Below are 22827 nucleotides of genomic sequence, written 5' to 3' on the forward strand. Positions count from 1 at the left end.
TAGATATTAACAATGTTTCCTCCTAATGTATCATCAATATTAACTGTGTAAATATATTCTTGAGTCAATCAAATTAGGCTCCCATAACATTATTTGGGAAATTGGGGAAAAAATCCATGTTAACTAATAAGATGTCACATAATTCAAAATGGGATTAGATATATATTAATAATTTAAATATTTTGTTTATATAGATGTTACTAGATTTTTCATTCTCTTATCTTATGAAAGTAGATTAGAAATAGTTAAGATTTTGCCCCTCAATTATTGCTATATTTAATTTAATTCCCTCAAACTTATGTTGCTTCATTTTCATCACAAAATATCAAATCATTGTAATTGGTTCCAATTGAAAACAACCCACAAATGAATTTTTTTAGTTGAGCATACACATAATAAATTAGAGGGGTGGAATGATCAAAAATATAAGTTGAGGGTAGAAATCAAAATGAAAAATAATCTAGGGTGTAAAAATGAAGGTTAGGTTAAATTTCACTACTTTCCTTTTCAACTAAATTTTATTTCTTTTACCTTTTTATACAATTTCTACCGGCATTTCTTATGAATGGATATGCACAAAGAGAACTCCTTTTTTTTTTTTTACCACGAAAGAAATCAGTAAGAGTGGGTTACATTAAATGTTTTATGTATTTTTTCTACTATATTAATTTTGTTGTTTTCCTAACTTCAACTATATATTACTTTTCACCAATCTGGATAAAGTTATTATTAAGTTGGTGTCTATCTCCTCACAATCCTTATGCAAGTGATTTTATTACCAGATTTGAAATTATTTAGACATTGTTTGGAAGAGGTGGAATAAGAATTAAAATTTAGTACCAATTCTATAAAAAAATATGTAATATATTTAGAAAAAAATATGTAATTGTAATTATCAAGATAATTCATGTTTTGTTTGATGAGAAAATTAATTTTAATTTTTGAATCAATTGACTAATATATTTTTATAAATAATATTAATAAAAAAATATAATTGTATTTCAATTAATAAGTGGTCATAAAATAAACCAAAAACCCCACATCAAACAAACCCTTTAGGTAATTTCTAAAATATGAATTTTTCAAAAACAAATATTTTCATAATATTTTTTTATTTAAAAAAGTGACTTTTTCTTTCTTGTATTCACATTACTGTGAAGATTACAATTATTGTTAACAAAATCTCATGAAATCATGAATTATAACAGATTTTGAAAAGAAAGAAACTAGAGCATGATTAATAACTCAAAAAGTTATCAACATTTTCTACCATAGTAATATTACTTCATTAATTACCAAGAATAAAAAATAATATATCAAATTTCATCAAATCAAAATATCTTAATTAACCAGTGGCAGATTATCATAACTTGAATTGCATTCTTTTGTGGGTTTTATATTACCTCATGGTGGAAAAAAAAATATATTTTTTGAAAAGACAATCTATAAAGTTATAACTTTTGTTTAATTTACAAAATAAATAGTAAAAAAGTCAAATAATTTACTAGTTTGAAAGCCACAGTTTAAGAAATATCTATATAAAGAACCTTAAGTCACATTGAAAAATCACAAAAACAACTATTTTCTTCTCCTAAAGAAAGAAATGGATTGGTCAGACATTTATGAATCAGCCAATGAAGATAACAATGCCCATATCTTTTCATCTCTAACTCCACTCCCATCTGTTGAATGGAGTTTTGAAGAAAACAAGGTGCTTGAGAATGCAATTGCTGTTTATGGGCTCGGGACTAAGGCTTTCTACTGCGATCTTAACCAAACACTCCCGGGTAAATCGATTCAAGACATTCGAAAGAAATGTATGGCCCTGGTCAGTGATAATGTGGTGCCAGATCCAATGAATAATATTATTCATGATCATGATCAATCTGCATATATTATTAATCCTATGCCGGCCATTACTATTGATAATAATCAAGGGGTTATTAATGAAATAGCTGATGATCTAGTCGGGGTCCAAAGAACTGGAAAAGAGGTGAACCATGATGATGAACTTCGCTGTCAAGCTGCCCCCGTTCAAAGGGGGGTCAAGAGGAGGGGAGTCCCATGGACTCAATTGGAACACCAGTAAGTATAATAACTTTTGGTATTAAATTATTTGATTTTTGTTAATCCATGACTCCGTATATATTATGACAGGGTGTTTCTCATGGGGCTGAACAAGTTTGGTAGAGGAGATTGGAGGAGCATTTCAAGGTATACAATTCTTAAGAAATCGCCATCCCAAGTTGCTAGTCATGCTCAAAAGTACTTCCGCCGCAGAACCACCCCCACTCCACTCGAACGCCGTCGCTCCAGTATCCATGATGTCCAGTACCCTCCCCTTCTTGTTCCTCGTATGGGTGCCTATAATTACTTCTATCATCCACAAGCCATTGACAACACAACTGCCATGATCAATAATATGACTATAACTGCCCCTACTTTCGATCTGAACAATGATGCTGGTGCTGTTGTTGATTCTGATTCTGCCATGTCCATGATGAACATGGACGCCATGAACAACTACTCGTCGTCTGGCGCCGAAAGCTCCTCTTCCGGCGCAGAAAGCTGGTCGTACTCCCCCTTTGGTGATTCTTTGCCAAACTGATCTTGAAAGAAAAAGTATCAGTGTTTGAAATTTGTACGTACTAGCTATTGCGAAATAGCTAGGGCTTTGTTTATTTCGTTTTATGCATGCATTATTAAAATAATAATAGTAAGACTCGTGAATGGAAATGTGTTCATGAGAAGAATGAATTGATAATATTTTACCTATTTTCAATTCTTGTTTTAATATATATATCTATTATCTAATTAAATTTCATCGGGTGATTTGGCGATTTGGAATTTTTTTTTCATTGTCATTGTTCTTTATTCTAGTGACACATTAGATTATTTGTTTGTATTTTTCATCTTCATAATAATATTTTATAAAATAAAATAAAAATTAATTCAATTCAAATCAAGATTGATCAAAATGTGATTAATTTCACTTTGATTGCTTGCTGAATATTTATTATTATTATTATTATTATGATAAAATGTAGGATTAATTAGAATCTGATCATAAACTCAATAATTATGTATATAGTAAGGGTCGGCACCAAGTAAGAGTCGGCACAATACAAATTCAAATTTTAGGCCTCTAAAATAATAAAAAAAATTATTTTTTTTAATTTTAATAATATAAAATTATATATAAATGATTAATATAATAAGAGATTAAAAAGGAGATAAAAAAAAGTTATTTATATATATTGTATAATATATATTTAATATTAAAGAAAAAAAAAGAAAAAAAATGAAATTAATCATACAATACAATAAAATATTAAAATATTAAAAAATGACGACCTATACAACTATGTCTTACCGGCCTGGCCTAGTATATAATTGATTTTTCTCTCAAATATAAATGAGTCAAATTATTATTTTTAATATATTAATATGAGTCAATTGGAAGACATCTTGAATGTCAATTAGAATATCTTAAAATTTTTAAGTACTATTATGCATTTTGAGTAATGTTTGCTACAATAATAAAAGACTTATTTTAATTTTATTTTTTAATAATTAACATCAAAATCAATTTTAAAGTTTATTTTTTATAATAATCATCAGAATCATTTTTAAATATGGTAGATGATAAAAAAGTAAAAAGTTAAATATAATTTTATTTAAATTTAATATAAAAATTATGTTTGAATTAAATTAAACTTTTTAGGTAAAAAGTAGATGATAAAAATAATTTTTATTTAAATTTGTAGAATATATTATATAAATTTTTATTGATAATTCTTTTTTTTCAAATAGTTTTTTTTGGTAAAAAAAAAAAAAGTAAAAAAAGATTTTTTTTAGTTGTAAGAAAGTAAAATAGTTATTTTGTGTGTATCCATTCATAAGAATTATATCCCTTTTTCTAGTTTAGGGGCAATAAAATGTGGATACTAACCCTAATTCACTACAACAAATTATATTTCTGGCCACGTTTAAATGCCAACACATATTAAGCGGTTAAGAGTTGGTATAAATAAAAAGAAAAAATGTTTTAACAACCTTTGTATATACCGCCCCTTATTAATTTATATGGTTAATAATCTTATAATTTAACACTTCTAAAGTTTAATATTCTTTAGTTTTATTTTTTAATTTTATAAATATTTTGTATTATTATTTTAATTTTTTAAAATTAAATTTGACTTAAACTTTTTATTAACATTTACACTAATATTTAATTATTATTTTTTTTTATCATATATCTTTTAATTAATTATTATTTAAATTTAATTAAAATAAAATAAAAAATAAATTAAATGTTATATTATATTAAATTTAAAAATAACAATTCAACCTTTATAAAAAAATATAGGTTAATAACCCACCGGGCCCAATCTTTTTTTTCTTTCAATTTTTCCTCTTTCTTTTGAACTTGTAAGACTTAACCTAGTCATGCGACAACCTCTTCTCCGACTCTCCACCGCTCCGACTCCACCGGGAAATAATGGAAGTTGCTCTAGTACTATAGTCTCCTATTCTCGTCGATGTTCCATTTTAATTGACTCCCCTTCCTAGGTACGTTTCTAAGTTTCTCAATCTGTATCATCTTCCTTCGATATCTACTTGAAAATGAAAATCGATGATGATGTGCTTGATTGAGAGTCTCTTGACTATAACAGTTGTAACTCGACTCGAGTGTGTATAGTGACTACCAGTGCCGGCCCGCAATGTTGGGTTGCCCTAGACCCACATTTTTTTAATTTATAAATACAAAATTTTTATTTTAAATAAAGAGAAGATGAAAAGTGTCTACCTCGAACACTTTATCATTTTCATTTATGATCTTAATTGGACCTCGAACAACTAACATTATCTTTATTTTGTCGTAAATACTTCCTCACATTCCCAGATCGTAGTTCACATCTTTAATAACACATTTATCCTCATAATCCACGTTAACACATTTCTCTTCCTCTTCCTCTTCCTCTTCCTCTTCCTCTTCCTCTTCCTCTTCCTCTTCCTCTTCCTCAATACATTTTTCTTCTTTTTCATTTTCTTCATTAACACTTTGATACTCATTTTTTCATTGATACATTGATCTCTAATATTATCCTTTGTAGGTGGTTCAAAACCTCATATTGAAAAGTATCATCTTCTTCATTATCACATTCATCTCTAATGACATTATTTTCTTCGTCACTTATTTTTTTTATTTCTAATAGTGTCATTTTCTCTATCACTTATGTCTTTATCTCTAAGACTCGAACTCGAAGGGATAGAACTTTGATTTTTTGCATTGAATAATTTAGAAATCGAGCGCACCAATGACTTTGTCATGCATCATTTCTTCGCTTGATTCTTCTATTATAAGATCTAGAAGTTTGTTTTTGAAATGGACGAAACCTCACTCTATTTTGATTTATATTCCTCGTCATAACTCAAAAAATACATATATTAAAATAATAATTTTTTTTATAAAAATTAACAAATAGTAATTCAACAAACATGTTATGACATTATTTATATATAACATAATTTTAAATCTTAATTTATAAACTTATAATCTAATAACTATCATATTAATTACTAGTTTCTAAGTAACGGAGATAAAGTATTTTAAAACTAAATTTCTAATTTCTTTGGATTGATACTAAATAACTAAAATCTATCTTATCATAAGCATTAAGTATTAACAATAACATATTAATTACTAATTTACTAAATACCTAATTCAAAAAATCAATAGTTATAAGAAAATTTGAGAACTAATTCAAAAATTAGAAAAATTTTAATAAAGTTAAAGTATATTATGTAGAATTTATAAGTATAAAAAGTTTATATAATTTATAAGAATATATATTAATTTAAATAGTTTATAAAAAAATTTAAAAAATATATTAAATTAAGAAATTAGGAAAGAATAATATAAAATAATTAGATTGTAATGGTCATGTTTGAAAAGAAAAAGAAAAAGAAAAAGAAAAGTTAAAAAAAGTTACGGTTTAAAATGGAAAAAAGGTAAAAAATATCACAGTAATTTTTTTTTAAATAAGAATTGGGCTGCCCAAGGGTGGGTCTGCCCTAGCCCATGGGCTTTCCGGGCTTGCCCCTGGGCCGGCCCTGACTAACTACGACTACATGATGCAGCTTGAAGTGCTTTCGACATTGTGTTGACCGAACCGCGACTGAGTGTTATCATCAGTGCGGTCTTCACCAGTCGAGCCATTTTGCAAATGAAGAATTATACGGTTAGTTAACTTCTTTTGATGAAAATTCTGGTTCGATTTTCACTGAATCCTAATTTAAAAAATGAAAGTTTACATTTTCATTTTATTTATTGGCATATATACGTAGTCTCGATCACAATTCATATTGTGGTAAGTAAAATCGTCCTACAATGAACATTGTGATTGCTTCTGTGATTTTGAATTGACATTATCAATAATTTTGGATTATGTAGTTTGGATTCATGTTAATTGCTTTTAATATGGAAATTCAACTTTTCTCCTTTCATGGTTCTGATCATTGCCATAGTGAGGGATCCAAAATTATTTTCAGGCAACTTTTCTTCTTCTTCTTTGATCATGTTTCATTGTTGACATATATTTTTTTTGGTTTTAAAAGTAACAATTATGACAATCTCAAGGATAGATTGAAACCATCTCCAGTACACGAAAGCTGGAAATTGAAAGAGATTTTCTCCACTAGTGTTAGTGTTCTTGGAAGTTACTTGAACAATGACTGTCATATTTTTCTAGACAATGCACATGATTGCCTTTTTCTCGGTATGAGTACAAAGAAGAAGATGAAATCATTATTTTTTCCATTTATAAACAATTTCTTAATCTTGGACATGATGCAGGACACATTTGTGTGAGATCGATAAGGAATAGTAATAATGAGATTTAAGCAAAAGAAAATCTCCGTTGAACTTGTTAAAGTTGCATCTAAGGGGATACATGTAGTATGATCTCTTTCTACTGGAAGTTGTTCATTAATGTGCAACAAACGAGTTTCATATCATTGCTAGTGCAAGTTTAGGATAATAACTAAAGTAACTTAGTTATCTTTTCCATAGTGGCTATGAGATACCATTAAAGTCAGTACCAGGAGACTGTGGGTACCATTTGCATGCTCATCGACTACTTTTTCCTCGTCCAAAAACAAATGAGGTAATATATACTTTATATTAACAAGTGCTTCATCATTTAAGAGATTTACTCTCAGTTAGCGTTTAGAACCTGGTTGAAAATCTTATATAGATAAAGTACTAGACAGTAAAAACTTATGTAGATTTTCTATGCTTTAGTTCATTTGACATTTATATCATTGCAGCTATCAAAAGCTAGAATTGAAGTTTGTAGAGAATCAACAAATGATAATGCAAATGATTAATATTACTGCCCTGATTGTCATTTTTCTTGTGTGGTAGATGATTCCAATTATTACACCTCTTCCTTTCATACTTCAAACAAGCAAAGAAGTCTGCAACGACATCTAAGAATGTATGTGACTTTTAGATTTTTTCATGTGCCAAAATATGATTTATATCTTATTCAAGTAATTGCTTCTCAAGTTCATGTAGTAAAACTAATTTATATTTACCACCTGCAAGTAACATTTCTCCCTATTGTAATATTCTCACTAAAACGAAAATATCAAAACAGTTTAACATTATTGTTCCCCTAGAACATCAATAAATTCTGCAAAACAAAGGGCCCCAACAAAGGCCATCTTTGATGTCTGAATGTAGCTTATATTCAAGTTCTAAAGGAAAAAAATGACACACATAAATACTTACTGGTATAAATAAATACCAACAAGTGGTGCCTACAATTATGCATAACTTGCAATTTTTTTGTCACTTTTTTTATACCAATTACAATGTTGATTAATAAACATGGACGCACTACACATTTCACATAAATCACTAATTGGGAAAAAACTAAATATTCCTCTTCTATAGTACTCAATATCTCTCTTTCTGGTTATAAAATCATACTAGTGTATATCTCTTGTCCCAATCCCTACATATGTTTCTCCCTACCTATATTGATTTGTTTAAGCACAAGTTTTTAGTAGAGCAATTTGTTTATAGATTTCTTACTATTGTCTCTTACTTTAGATTGCTTACTATTGTCTCATTACTATTTCCTCTAATCAGGTACCACCAAATGTATATGGTCATGAACTAGACAAGTTTTCAATTGGCACAAAAGTTAAAGTTGTGTTGAATATTGAAGACGATGAATGGTATGTTTTTGTTGTTACTCAAAAGTTAAAATTTTAATATGCAACTTATAATCAGTGTTCTCATTCGCCTGGATCATATAGATTTATCTAGTGTTCCGATTTAGTGATTATACAGAGTATTTGCACAGTACTAGTATCTGAAGTTTCAAGAAACTATACCAATAAAATCTTACAATTATAAAATTAAACCTAGTGATTATTTAGCTAGATGATGTATTAATCTTGTGGTTTCAGAGTTATTTAGCTATGAGATATGAGAGCTTGATTTTGCAGGGTCTTGTGTCCAGCAGTAACTGTTCATTACATGTGTCACAAAAAGAACGAGTTACCTTTGCGGAACATTCAATGAAAAACATGTTCTAATGATAAAAGGTTAGTCCCTTCTTTAGTCTACTTGAAATAAGTTGTTAGTCTTTTGTTATACTCGAATCAAAATTGAAGAAAGTTACATGATCATAATATTGTATGTTCTAGTTAGACTTAGAATTGAAAAAATCACAAATTCATGTTAAAATTGCTAACATATCTAACTGTAATTTTACCCAACTATTTTCTAATTTACATTAATTTATTAAATTTCTGAATTTACTTTGGTCTGTGTTACTAATTTATTGTGCTCTTTGTTTGTCACTTTGTCTTAAAATCAGAAATTGTCTAAAATATTTAGTAAGTAGAAAACTTTTTCCATAATTATATAAGAAGAAAAAATAGAATATTGTATAGTGACTAGTAGGGTCTGTTGGGGAATTGTGGAAGATTAATAGTATATAGTGAAGAAGAAATGAGATAATTTAGACACACTGAGAGATAACTTTGTTGTTGTGGTAAATGGATGATTGCTTTTATTTTGTTCCATAGTTTGTATTTTTTTATCACAATGACTTCAATTTTTGTTGCACTTTGCAGTATGAATTGCTTGATGAGATGATGGACATTGGTTACCCTCAATATACAAAAGCAAACCTCAATATACAAAAGCAAAGATTATTAGTGAATTTATCAGGATTGATGCTTACTGGATGGAAGTTGCTCAGAGGCCACCCATGGCTGTGACAAATGTTGTATCTTGGCGTAGCGAGGGCATACAATATAAGAAAAATGAAGTAAGCCATGTTCTTTTTAATGTTAATGTTTGTACAAAATAGAATTGTTGCAAAAGCAACCTTTAACAATACTAGTGGTGTGTATACCAAGTGTTTTGAACACATGATTTGAACGTTGTTCATTAAACAACTCATCCATGAAGCCATATAGAATTGGTCATTGAGGGACACCTTTTGTACAACTGTATCTTCTATAATTCTCTTAGTGTAATGATTTTCTAAAGTGTACACAACTTGTAGCTAGATGCTCTAAAACTATAAAACCAGATCAGGGTAATAACAGGTGAGTCGAACCTTTCCTCCTTATTCTTCTATAGGATATTCATCACATAACTTATGCACATATCACCCTTTTTTATACAAGCTCCTATTGGTTATCGATTATGTCATCATATTCAGGAAGAAGCAGCTAAAGGAAAGGTAACTTTTGTTCTATTGAAAATTTCTCCCGCTTTATTAATAAGTTATTCTTACATTAATTTGTTTCTTTCTTTAGGCGACAATAATTAATTCTTTTATGAAGCGTTACATCATATCATGTCTTGGTGTTCCACTCGACGGCATTAGGTAAAAGCCTATATAATGAATAGTTACAATTCTCTTGATTTATAAAAGTAATTATTATGAAAGCATTCGTATGAAGCATTTTAATGTTTAAACAACAGGGTGGCTATGTCAAAATTTGCACCAATCTTTCTTATTCCCAGCTGCAACAAGTGTTCAAGCATTTGGTAATATGTTCATTACCTGAGAACTGTCTTTAATTATTCCCCTTGCGGATTGTTATCCCCTTTTCCTTTTTTGGAGATAATATGTATATTTAAAACATCTCACTGCAATCTTTATTTTTGAGTTTACCTAACAACATATAGCATGGCTATGTTACAAATATGTATTATTGGCTAAACACAATCACATATAGCCTTGATACTTACATGGGCTTTGGGTCGATGTTGACGCCATATCCCGCATCAGGATCGTCAAGGAACCTACTTGTCAATTTCCTACCATTTCAGGTTTTTTTATATTTATTTTAAGTTTAAAAATAACTTTATTCGAACATATCTACGTTTTAATCTTTGTACTTGTCATTTCCATTTTGATTGTCTAGTTTTAAGTTTTATAGTCTTTACACTATCCTAGATTTCCTGATTATTTACTGAGATTAGTGGTCATCCACGGGACTCTATTGTTGAATAAAATGATCATGAGATGATGACTCAAATGATCATGAGATGATGACGAGAATAAACCAAATAATGATGATAATTGATTATAATATATATACATTGGTTAATGATGGATATTTTCACACCATGATTTGATTTTATGAATACTTGTGTACTTACAAACTCAATTACATTCTTTCTCCATGCCAAATTGCATACTTATTATCAATCATGCACTCAGATTGAATTGGATTTAGATGTTTAATCATAATAAGATAGGTATTTTACCTGACTTCCTGTGTCAATACTGTTGACTTGATTTCCATTTTAAGTATTCAAAAACCGAATTAATCGATCAGCTATTCCACCACCTGAAGCTAGAAGATTAGACTGATGGGGAGACCAAGTTATAGCCTAAATTGTAAATGTATGCTCTGTTAATTTTAGAACGGGCTGTTGTGATTGCATGTTTCAAACCAGAAGTTGTTTCATTCATCTTCTTCTTAAAGATAATAAACCATCCATACCTGATTAAGTTCGCTATCATCATATGACCATTTCAATCTACATACCTAATTCATTACAACAAAATTAGACCCATTATAACAAAATTCAGATACAAGCTCTATGTTCTATTATTAATTTAGTCTCTAGTTTGCAGGTAAAGCAAACAATGAGGCACTTAAAAATGGAATAGATCAGCCTCTATTGTCGGGTTCAGAAGACAACAAAGATGATAAAGACAGCGATGATGAAAGTGATGGAAGTGAAGAAGATCCAGTGTAATCTTGTCTACTAGCCAGTTCTATTGGATCTCGACGTATATATAGTACTTAATTGTTTTGTCTTTTAAGTATACAAATTTGTCTTTTAGTCTAATTGTTTTTTTAAACCATTAGAACATCATTAAAAATTTGTAATATATATATATATATATATATATATATATATATATATATATATATATATATATATATATATATATATATATATATATATATATATATATATATATATATATATATGATTTTATAAGATAAAATTGTTTAGAGGATTTATGTTTTTTTATTATTATTATTATTATTTAAAATGTTAATAATTGGTAGATAATGATTTTCTAAATGTTCTTTTTAAAGATTATTTAATTTTAAAAAAATAAAAAATAAAAATTCAGATAAAATTGTCCAAATAAATTAAAAATAAATTTAAAAATAAAATAGACTTTTGGCGACGCTTAAATGAATGTTACTGATGCTTAAATAAGTGTTGCTAAAACTTACGCCCACCCTGCTTTTGACGACATAAGAATAAGGGTCGGTGATTTTTTGGCGACGCTTTTAAGGGTTGGCAGAAGTCTTTTTAAGCGTCGCAAAATGTCTTTTTTGTTGTAGTGTAAGTTCCTAAATTCGAGCCCGTCAACGACAAGTTCTACATCAGATTAAGTGTGTTTGCGGGTTACTTATTTAATCTGTTATCATTTTTTTCATAATATAGTTAGAAAAATGAATAAAAAGGTAAAATGAAATTTAATGTGACATTCAATTTTATTCTTTTTATCATTGGTTAAGATTTTACAACAAACGTAAGTAAGGGTCACACGTGTAACATGAAACTGACATTTTGTCCCTAGATTATTTTTCATTTTGATTTCCACCCTCAGAGATTATATTTTTTTTAATCATTCCACCCCTCTAATTTATCATGTGTATACTCAACATAAGTAATTATTTGTGGGTAATTGTAGTTATTTGATATGTTTGTGATTAAAACTGAAGCAACCTAAGTTTGAGGGAAATTTAAGTATAAGAACAATCGAGGGACAAAATCTTAATCATTTCTAATCTAAAAGAATGAAAAATCTACAGAACAAAATATTTAGGCTAGTAATGTGTGTCTAATCCCATTCTGTCTAATCCCATTCCCAATTATGTAACATCTTATTAGTTAGCATAGAATTTCCCCCAACTAGGCACACCCATGAGAAATGATGTTAATATTTTCTATTCGAAACAATATATGAACAAAAAATATGTTTTTTCTAAAACAAATTTATATGAAAACTGAAATATAGAGAAATCGAAGAATGTCTAACAAAAAAAAACTTATTTAGTGAAAGAATTATAAGATAATAGAAACTTACTTTTGATATGCTGTTACGTTTTGAAACCTCAAGCAAACAAGTCTACGGAGAAAATCTTGACCAAAATCTATTCATTTCTTATGGATTAAAGAACACGATCTGGGTAGACATAAAAAAACATGTCATAAAACTTATTTAGTGAAAAAATTATAGGATAATAAACAACTTACTCTTTGTGTGTTATTAGAAAATTTCGACTAGCATCAATGTCTTTCTCAAGGATGCGAAGATTAACTATAAAGAGCTTATTTAGTGAAAGAATTATAGGATAATAAACAACTTACTCGTTGTGAGTTGTTAGGTTTCGAACCAACAAAAACAAGTGTATGGATAAAACATTGACTAACATGATATGGATAGGCATCTATATGGATAAAAGCTTGACTAACATAAATGTCTTTCTCATGGATGCAAAGAGCCCATATGAAAAATCATGACTAACATATTTTTTTTTTTTGAGAACGCTGGGTTCCGCTACTCTTATGGAGTGCGACTAATCCCCGCGGGTTAAGTACATAGTCCGCAAACATACTTAACCAATTAACCAGGCGCAGAACTTGCCGCCTGACGGGCTCGAACCCAGGACCTCATGGAGGCTTGGGAGATATCCACCTCTTGTTGCCACTAGACTAACATATTTGTCTTTCTCAAGGATGAGAAGAGACCGATGATGGATACAATGTTGGCTAGCATCGATGTCTTTGTCATGGATGTGAAGAACCCGATCTGAGTATGTATCTATTGATAAAATCTTGACTAACGTGGATGTTTTCATCATGGATGCGAAGAGCCCGATTTGGGTAGGCAATAATGGGTCTTGACTAACATCAGGGGCTTTCTCATGGATGCGAATAGCGTTTAGATAGGCATTAATGAATAAAATCTTGACTAACATCGATGCATTTCTTATGGATGCGAAAAGCTAAAATCTTGACTAACATCGATGCATTTCTTATGGATGCGAAAAGCCTTATCTAGGTAGGTATCGATGGATAAAATCTTACTAACATCGATTCATTTCTCATATATGCGAAGACTACCCGATCTGATAAACATCAATAAATAAAATATTGACTAATAGAAGACTCGTCTGGACAGGTATCGATAGATAAAGTCTTGACTAACATCTATGCTACCTAAAAAATGTATGGCATCATTTTTTATTATGCGTAATTGTTTTTCTTACTTTCGTCTTCTATTTATTATTTTTCAGGAGTTACGATATTTGTGATGTGACAAGTGTTTTAAGGTTTTTTATTTTGTATTTATTTGTTATCCTTATTCTTTTAAGTTATTGCATAAATATTATTTTTTAACTAATAATTAAATTTAGTTTCTTCATTATAATATATTGAGGCTCAACAATATTTCTCTTAAAAGTAAAATAATGCTAGGACAAATCTATATATTGGAAAAATCTGTCATTTCACTTTCATACATGGAATGGTTAAAATCACATAACAAATAAATCAATAAAATCAATTAGTTAACAACTATTTAATGTTAATTATTGATTCAGTCAGATTTTAACAAACCGATCATTTGATAATTTATTGATTAAGTCAGTCTTAATAAAATAATAACACAATGTAGGCAAATGACACTTTAAGAGGAAATTAAATCCTCCAATTATAATTACAATGTTGCCAAACACAACTTTATTTAGAATCACAAATTTTTTATTTTGTCTAATATTAAAATTAATATTTGTTAAAATTAATTTATAGCTAGATATATAGCATGATCTAAAATCATTATTATTTATTTTTTTCATTTTAATTTAATTTAGTTACATCTTTCATATAAATATAAATAAAATTATTTTTATTTTTTTATTTCTTAGTTTGAACATTTTAAAAATTTATTGTGAACTATTATTAAGTTAATTATGACTAAATATTAGGTTTTACACGTACAGTATACTGATATTTTAATATTATTGTGATGAATTAGACACCATAGTTTAAATAACTTTAGTCTATGTAGTTAATTTTTTTATTTATATATAATAAAGTGAAGAGAATGATTTAGGTAACGAAAATATAATTAAAGTAAATTATAAATGTCTTTATATATATATATATATATATATATATATATATATATATATATATATATATATATAAAAATAATAATAATAAATTTTTAAAAATAGTCATGTTCAATAAATGTTAATGTTCAAAAAAATAAATAAAAAATCATTTTTTTAGTATTATTTTTTTTTATTTTTCTCTAATACACAAGTGGCAGATTATTATGATTTTATTTTTTAATTTCTTTCTCAATTTCATTTTATTTATCAAGACTTTAAAATAAAATTAAAATGTATAAAAAAATAGTAATGACAGGGGTTTGTAGCAAAAGTGTAGGAATGACCGAGTGAATGCTGATAATATTTATTTTTAATATTTATATTTTCTCTCTTAAATATTTAAATATGACGTATTTAATAATTTTTTAAATATTTTTTATTATTAAAAAACACTTATTAATTTCTTTCTTCTCTCTTTAATTTTTTATTATTATAAATATTCATTTTTAAATTAGTGTACATCACTATAAATATAATTTTTAATTATTTTTCACAATAATTTATTTTCTTTTATTTATGAAAAAAATTTATATAGTAGAGACTGTGTTGGGTATTTGGGGATAAAATGAGAACCTTTACTCAAATTTGTTATATATATATATATATATATATATATATATATTAATTTGTAATTATATATTTATATATTTGAAATAATTAATTAATTTATATATTTTTAAAAGTAATAATTAGAAAATTTATAAATTAATAAATATACATAATATAAAAGAATAAAAAGTTAAATATAAAAATTATTAAGTAATAACAGAGAGAATGCATAAATCAAATTAATAAAATATATTTTTAAAACATATATATTAAATTATATATATATATATATTACTAAACTGTTATTTTTTTAAAAAAAAATTCTATCTTATTTCTTTTTAAAAAAAAATCTTATTTCATCTTATTATAAGATTTATTAAAAATTCAATTAACTATCACATAATATCATATCACATCAAATCAGAATTTATTTTAGAATTTTTTATTATTTAAGTTAAATATTAATAATTTGAATTTTATTTATTAATTTTAAGTTTAAGTTGAATAATTTATTTTTTATAATGATTCAATTTTAAATGAAATAAATATTTATAATAACTTTATAATAAAAAATTAAAGAGATAAAATATTAAATATTTTTTTAAAATAATAAAAATTTGTAGGGAGAGAAAGGTGATATTTATAATTTAAAATTAAAGAGAAAGAAAAATTATACACTTATTATATCTATGGTGACATGTGCATTAAATGATGTGCCAATGAACATGTCACTAAAGAAATACGATTTATTATTTTTTATCTTTAATTTTAAATTGTACCTATCACATGAAATATTTAATAATTTCTCTCTTCAATTTTTTAATATATTAAAATGATATTTATTAATTTATCTCTTATTATTTTTTTTATAAATATTTACTTAATTTGTTTTAATTTTTTTATTATAGAATTATTATAAATTTTTTTAATTTGATATTAAATTATGAGATAAATTATTCAATTTAAACTAGAAATTAATAAATAGAACTCAAATTATTAATATTCAACCTATATAAAAAGAAAAAATTTATAATAAGTTTTAATATTATATGTTAGTTGAATTGAATTTTTAATAAATTTTATAGAAATAAAAAAAAAAAAATTTTAAAGAGGAATAAAATAGAGAATTTAAAAAGAAAATAACAGTTTAATAAAATATGTATATATATATAATTTAATATATATTTTAAAAAATATAATTTTATATATTTTATTAATTTGATTTATTTATTCTTTAATACTTAATAATTTTTATATTCTCTTTTATATTTATATTTATTGATTTATTAATTTTCCAATTATTACTTTTAAAAATATATAAATTAATTAATTAATTAAATATATAATTTCAAATTAATAAATAAATATAAATATATATATAACAATTTTTTCGTAAATATTCTCTTTTTGTCTCTGCATGGTAGCATATATAATAATTTTAAAAAATATATATAATAATAATAATTAAAGAAATAAATTATTAAATATTTTTTAATAATAAAAATTATTAAATGTCTGATATTTAAGAAGGAGAAAATGTAAATATTGAAAAGAGAAAAATTATTAACGGAGATAAAAGAGAAAAATAAATAAATATACAGAGACAGCAAATCTCATCAGTTATACACGTCATCCATTCGCTTCTCTTTCTTACAAATATTTCGCTCCCCTATAAAATATTGGAAAGGACTCCTTCAATATAATTTAATATAAATGGGCCGAAAAAACTCATCAACCAACTCAACATATCAGTCCATATATATTGTGATTGGCCCTGACCCAACATATCAATTTTTTAATTTTATTTTATCAAAACTAATTTCACATCAATAATAAAGTTTTTAATGATGAAAGTTTTAGTATTATTATTATCATTATTATTTGATATATTGAATGTGTTCAAATATTACAAAACATTTCTCAATTGTAACAACTATTTATTGAAATTGATGGGAGACAATTTATTTCAATTAAATTTAATTTAATTTAGCCAATCAAAATAAAATTAAGTAAGGACTTCTTCCTAAAAATCAAAATAATTTGTTATTTATAAATTATTCATAGGCTTATGCGGATTAATAATTTGATCCTATCTAGTCTTCGTAGGATACAGCTTAGAAAATTGGCTTAGAAAATTGGATAAGATTGTGAATTTAAAATTGATCAAAATACAATATCTAGTAAGGATGATGTCAATCTTACAAGGAAAAATATGACTAATAGTATTAAACATGTATATCAAAGTCAATCACTTGTTAATTGATCAAACTTGTATCATATTGGTTCGTGTGCATGTTATTTTTTATCCAGCTAATACTTTCCAATTCAATTTATTATATTTTTCTCTTATTAAGTTTAACGTGTTTTTATTGATATACTTTTTGAAGAGTTTGGAATTAAATATTAGTGAAAAATATTATTGTCTCATCTCGACTCTACCATTTGTGTCAACCAACACCCAAAAATTATTAGATCAGACCAAATCAAATCAAACCAAACCAAACCAAACCAAACCGTATCTCGGTTTCAATCTTCATCGCCGAAAATTGTTAGCTTATCCCGAATGCAAAGGATGAAGACGATGACAGCCACAACTTCGATGAGGATGTTTGATGTTTCCTTATAAACCTAGTTAATTAATTTTCCTAAGTTTATTTAGGAAATTATATATGTTAACTTCAGTCTATATATTTTATATCTAAAGGACGTGGGTTTGATTAGGTAGGATTTCTTATTTATTTATCTCCTCCCTATTTAAAAAATAATCAACCTTTAAAATAATGCAATGTTTCCTGATTTATCACAACAAGTAGAGTAAAGTTGTTTAATTTATGATGAAAGTTTTCATCATATATACAAGTTAATGAAATCTGCACATTTTATAACATTAAACCATTAGTTGATTGTCAATAAATCTATTGGTCAAATTTCAATTTTTAGTTAGATTTTAATTTAAATGAATGAAACTTGTATAAAATTTTATATAAAACTGTAAATTTAAAACATAACTAAAATTAAATTTTGAAATATTATATTTGAATATGTTCATAAATAAGATTAAAATTAAATTAACTCACTAATTTAATTCAAACGATAAAAATGGTTCCTAAAATATCAAATTAAATTCACGAATTTCATTCCTATTTAAAACGTCTTGATTTGTCGGATAATACTATCCTCCTATGTGTTAAATCAAATATAATCATTAATGTTTTTGTTACATTTGTAATTTTAGTAGTTTCAAAGACATAAACCATTTATATATCCTTTAATTAAGAGATGATATATTATATATTTTGAGTGTGAATATGAATCCGATTAACTTGATTGTTTAAATAAATTATATATCCAATAACAAACTTATGGTTTTTATTATATAAAAATTATATGTGGTTCAATATTCAACAAACTAAATTATTATATAGAAAAGAAAAAAAAAACTTTGTACTTCCACATAAATGTGTTAAAATAACCCAATAAAACTAAATTAATGGTATATTCCTAATGCTAATATTAATATTGTATTAATGAATAATAACAAATGTAATTAATGTTAAAAAATTATGATGTATTATAAAATTAAATTAAAATTGCTGAACTTTCAAATTTCAAGAGTTTCATAAAAAAAATTCATAAATTTTTTCAAAAATTTCTAAATTAATTTGATTTATCTACAAATATCTTTAACGTTAGATTTTACATCACTAAATCAATCAAAAAAAAATAACATCAAGTAAATTCCGTTAACTAAACATTTAAAAACATCTATTCTCATATATCACATTGTAATATAATTAATTACTAATGATAATCTTAGAAAAAATTTTGTATAAAATTTTAATAAAAAATTAATTGACTTTAAATGAGTAAAATAGAAATTTTAAAAATCTCTATTATATTTTCATTCCACGTCATTCTTGATTAAAATTTCTCTCATATATCCTTACACATAACTAATATATTTAAAAACATGGATTTTATAGATATGATTTCATTTAAAAACCATAAAAATTGAAATTAAAAATCATCCAAATTATAATGTACTTTTTTTTATTTCATTTTATTGTAGTTACCTTTTCTTATTATTTACTATAATATTTACTTTTTCTTAATCATGACGAGATTAAATCATGATTAATTTTAAATTATTGTCCTTTTGAAAGAAAAAAATATAGATTTTGATAATAATAACTAAAACACCCATTATTCTAATAGCTTTAATTATAATACAAAACTAACAAGATATGCATAAAGTTATTAATATTATTTAGAAAACTACCAAGATATGCATAAAGTTATTAATATTATTTATTAGTATGATTTGTTTTTAGATAGAATTGGTAAGTAATGTTGCGCACTATAATGGGTCATTATTGAGCATCACGTAGTTAGAAATAATTAAATTAAAAAAAAAAAAGGAGAAATGAACTGTCAAAATCACAAATATCTTGTTTGGTTTAATTGTTTTTTTTGTGTCATAAATTTAAAATCTTGTTTATTTGAATTAAATAATTTAAATAATTTATTAAAATGTAAATTTTATTAAAAAATAATAATAATAGTTTTGTATTTTTAATAATTATTGAATGTTTTGATTATTTAAAATATATTATAAAAAAAATTGAAAAAAAATTGAAAAAAAATTGAAAAAAAATTGAAAAAAAATTGAAAAAACTCAAATCAAACAAGCTCCAAGATCTGCGTTTTGCTTTGCTGTCTGAAACGCTATATAAATAAAACCGCGACAGAAATACTCGCAGCATTGTCAGCGCAGCACCATCTTCTTCAAATTACACTTATTTAGTTTCCCTCTTCTTCTTCTTCCCCATTTTCAATCTGTGAAAACCCAATCTGCTTACAGGGTGGGTTTGATCTTCAACTGTAACTTTCTTGATTTATTTTTCAAATAATGTGTTTTCTCATATGGGTTTTTGAATTATGACTGAATTTGGTATACAGATTAAATCCAACAAAAATGAGGGGAGCAGTGTATGTAGCGATTGCAGCAGCCATTGGCAATATGTTGCAAGGATGGGATAACGCCACAATTGCAGGTATGCTTAGAATTGGATATTATCAATTGGGGATATGTAAATGTTGAGTCTTTTTAATGTTTGTTTGTTTTGTAGGATCTCTGTTATACATAAAGAAGGAATTTCATTTGCAAAGTGACCCAACAATTGAAGGTCTTATAGTGGCAATGTCTCTAATTGGAGCAACAATCGTGACAACGTTTTCTGGTCCTGTATCAGATTCAGTTGGGCGTCGACCCATGTTGATTATATCGTCGCTTCTTTACTTTGTCAGCGGTCTTGTAATGTTATGGTCACCAAATGTTTACATCTTGCTATTGGCAAGGCTGCTAGATGGATTTGGAATTGGGTTAGCTGTTACCCTTGTTCCTGTTTATATATCAGAAACTGCCCCACCTGAAATAAGGGGATTATTGAATACACTTCCTCAATTTACTGGAAGTTCTGGAATGTTCTTATCTTACTGTATGGTATTTTGGATGTCTCTTGGTGAATCTCCTAGTTGGAGATTGATGCTTGGTGTCCTTTCTGTGCCTTCTCTTGTGTATTTTGTTTTGACAATATTGTTCTTGCCTGAATCCCCTCGTTGGTTAGTTAGTAAAGGAAAGATGATTGAAGCTAAACATGTCTTACAGAGATTACGCGGTGTTGAAGATGTATCGGGTATGTTAAAGGTTATATAGTTTTCTTTGTTTTGTTTGTGCACATGATCTGTGGGTTTCATTTCATCAGTTTCAATCTATATATGTAGGGGAAATGGCATTGTTGGTGGAGGGACTTGGAAGTGGAGGTGAAGAGGCGTCTATAGAGGATTATATAATTGCTCCTGCCTCTGAACTTGAGGATGGGGAAGGCGATTTCAGTGAACAATCTCGTCAAGTTAAGCTTCATGGAGGGGATGAAGATGGGCGTTTGTTTGTGGCTAAACCGGCTAGTGGTCAGAGTACTCTTGCTCTTGCGGCTCGTCAAGGAAGCATGGTGGATCCTGTTGTGAATCTATTTGGAAGTGTTCATGAGAAACTCCCTGGACTTGGAAGTAGTATGAGAAGCATGATTTTCCCTACTTCAGGTAGCATGTTTAACATCGGTGAACAAGAGAGAAACGATCAATCTGAAGAGGATCATAACAACAACAACAACAACAACAATGGAGAATCCTACACTTCAGACGCGGACTCAGAGGATAATCTTAACAGCCCGTTGCTCGCGAGAAACGATACGGATGCAGATAAAGATGGTTTAGTCGTCCCCATCTCAAATCAACCGGGAGAAGCGGGTAGCAGCGTGGATATTGGTGGAGGATGGCAGCTAGCTTATATCAGGCCTGACGGGAAAGATCAAGAACTCAAGAGAATATATTTGCATCAAGAGAATGCTGCTGCAACCGTTTCCAGGCGCGGTTCTATTCTCTCTGTCGCTGGAGCCATTGACGAAGAAGGTCCTGCTCTGGGTCATGCTGCTGCTTTGATTAGCCGCTCTGTTCTTCATATTCAGCCTAAAAGGTCGAAGCTGTCTGAGCTCCTCCAACCCGGGGTGAAACACGCGTTGATTGTGGGAGTTGGAATTCAGATACTTCAGCAGGTAAATGAAAATGAATGTATACAGTGTTGGTATTATTATACACAATGTTTCAAATTATTAACATTTTGTGTTGTTGCATGCAGTTTTCAGGGATAAACGGAGTTCTTTACTACACACCTCAGATTCTTGAACAAGCTGGGGTGGGAGTTCTTCTATCGAACTTGGGGATCAGCTCGGACTCATCCTCGCTACTCATAAGCGGTTTGACTACTCTGTTAATGCTTCCAACCATCGCCATTGCGATGAGACTAATGGATGTAGCAGGAAGGAGGTATTTATTTATTTATTTATTTATTTAAGATAATTTTGTTTGATGGTTTAAATTTATATATACTGTTCTTGTTGTTGTTGTTCCACAAGGTGGTTGTTGCTGTCTACTTTACCGGTATTGCTACTATCGCTATTGGTGTTGGTTTTCAGTGGGATAGTGGACATGGGATCGGTCGCAAACGCGGCGATTTCAACCGTTAGTGTGGTGGTATACTTTTGTACGTTTGTGATGGGTTTTGGTCCGATACCAAACATATTATGTGCTGAAATATTCCCGACACGAGTAAGGGGGATCTGCATAGCGATTTGCGCGATGACGTTTTGGATTTGCGATATAATTGTGACGTATTCGTTGCCGGTGATGCTGAGTTCGATTGGGTTACAAGGTGTTTTTGGGATATACGCGGTGGTGTGTGCGGTTGCATGGGTTTTTGTTTATTTGAAAGTTCCTGAAACGAAGGGAATGCCGCTTGAAGTTATCACTGAGTTCTTTGCATTGGGTGCAAAACAGGCTGCCAAGAAGAACTGATCGATCATTCGTCTTTTTTTAATTGGAACTTTGGATGGATTGATGGATGTTTCATTCTTTTTCTTTTCAAATTTTAGATAGAAATCCGGTTTTTATATTCGTTTTGTTGTT

General features: G+C 27.6%; 2 protein-coding genes across 2 annotated transcripts; both read left to right on the forward strand.

Moving 5' to 3' along the window:
• Positions 1-1603: 1603 nt before the first annotated feature.
• Positions 1604-2608, forward strand: LOC124916119 (transcription factor MYBS1-like). The gene is made up of 2 exons (XM_047456854.1): positions 1604-2085; positions 2158-2608. The coding sequence occupies exons 1-2, from the start codon at positions 1604-1606 to the stop codon at positions 2606-2608; spliced, it is 933 nt and encodes a 310-aa protein (XP_047312810.1).
• Positions 2609-20049: 17441 nt separating this feature from the next.
• LOC124914877 (monosaccharide-sensing protein 2-like) lies at positions 20050-22813 on the forward strand. The gene is made up of 6 exons (XM_047455497.1): positions 20050-20165; positions 20263-20357; positions 20433-20999; positions 21088-21917; positions 22001-22188; positions 22278-22813. Exons 2-6 carry the CDS (start codon positions 20279-20281, stop codon positions 22714-22716), a joined length of 2103 nt encoding a protein of 700 aa, XP_047311453.1. The 5' UTR covers positions 20050-20165; positions 20263-20278; the 3' UTR covers positions 22717-22813.
• Positions 22814-22827: the final 14 nt, after the last annotated feature.

This window comes from Impatiens glandulifera, chromosome 9 (genome assembly GCF_907164915.1).
Source record: "Impatiens glandulifera chromosome 9, dImpGla2.1, whole genome shotgun sequence".
Lineage (NCBI taxonomy): Eukaryota > Viridiplantae > Streptophyta > Magnoliopsida > Ericales > Balsaminaceae > Impatiens > Impatiens glandulifera.

What these genes read in the sequence shown, in the direction of transcription:
- LOC124916119 (XM_047456854.1), top strand. Translation starts at nt 1,604, where the DNA reads ATGGATTGGTCAGACATTTATGAATCAGCCAATGAAGATAACAATGCC. An exon ending in TGGACTCAATTGGAACACCA is followed by an intron (nt 2,086 to 2,157) that starts GTAAGTATAATA and finishes ATATTATGACAG; the next exon opens with GGTGTTTCTCATGGGGCTGA.
- LOC124914877 (XM_047455497.1), top strand. Translation starts at nt 20,279, where the DNA reads ATGAGGGGAGCAGTGTATGTAGCGATTGCAGCAGCCATTGGCAATATG. An exon ending in CGGTGTTGAAGATGTATCGG is followed by an intron (nt 21,000 to 21,087) that starts GTATGTTAAAGG and finishes CTATATATGTAG; the next exon opens with GGGAAATGGCATTGTTGGTG. An exon ending in GAATTCAGATACTTCAGCAG is followed by an intron (nt 21,918 to 22,000) that starts GTAAATGAAAAT and finishes TGTTGCATGCAG; the next exon opens with TTTTCAGGGATAAACGGAGT.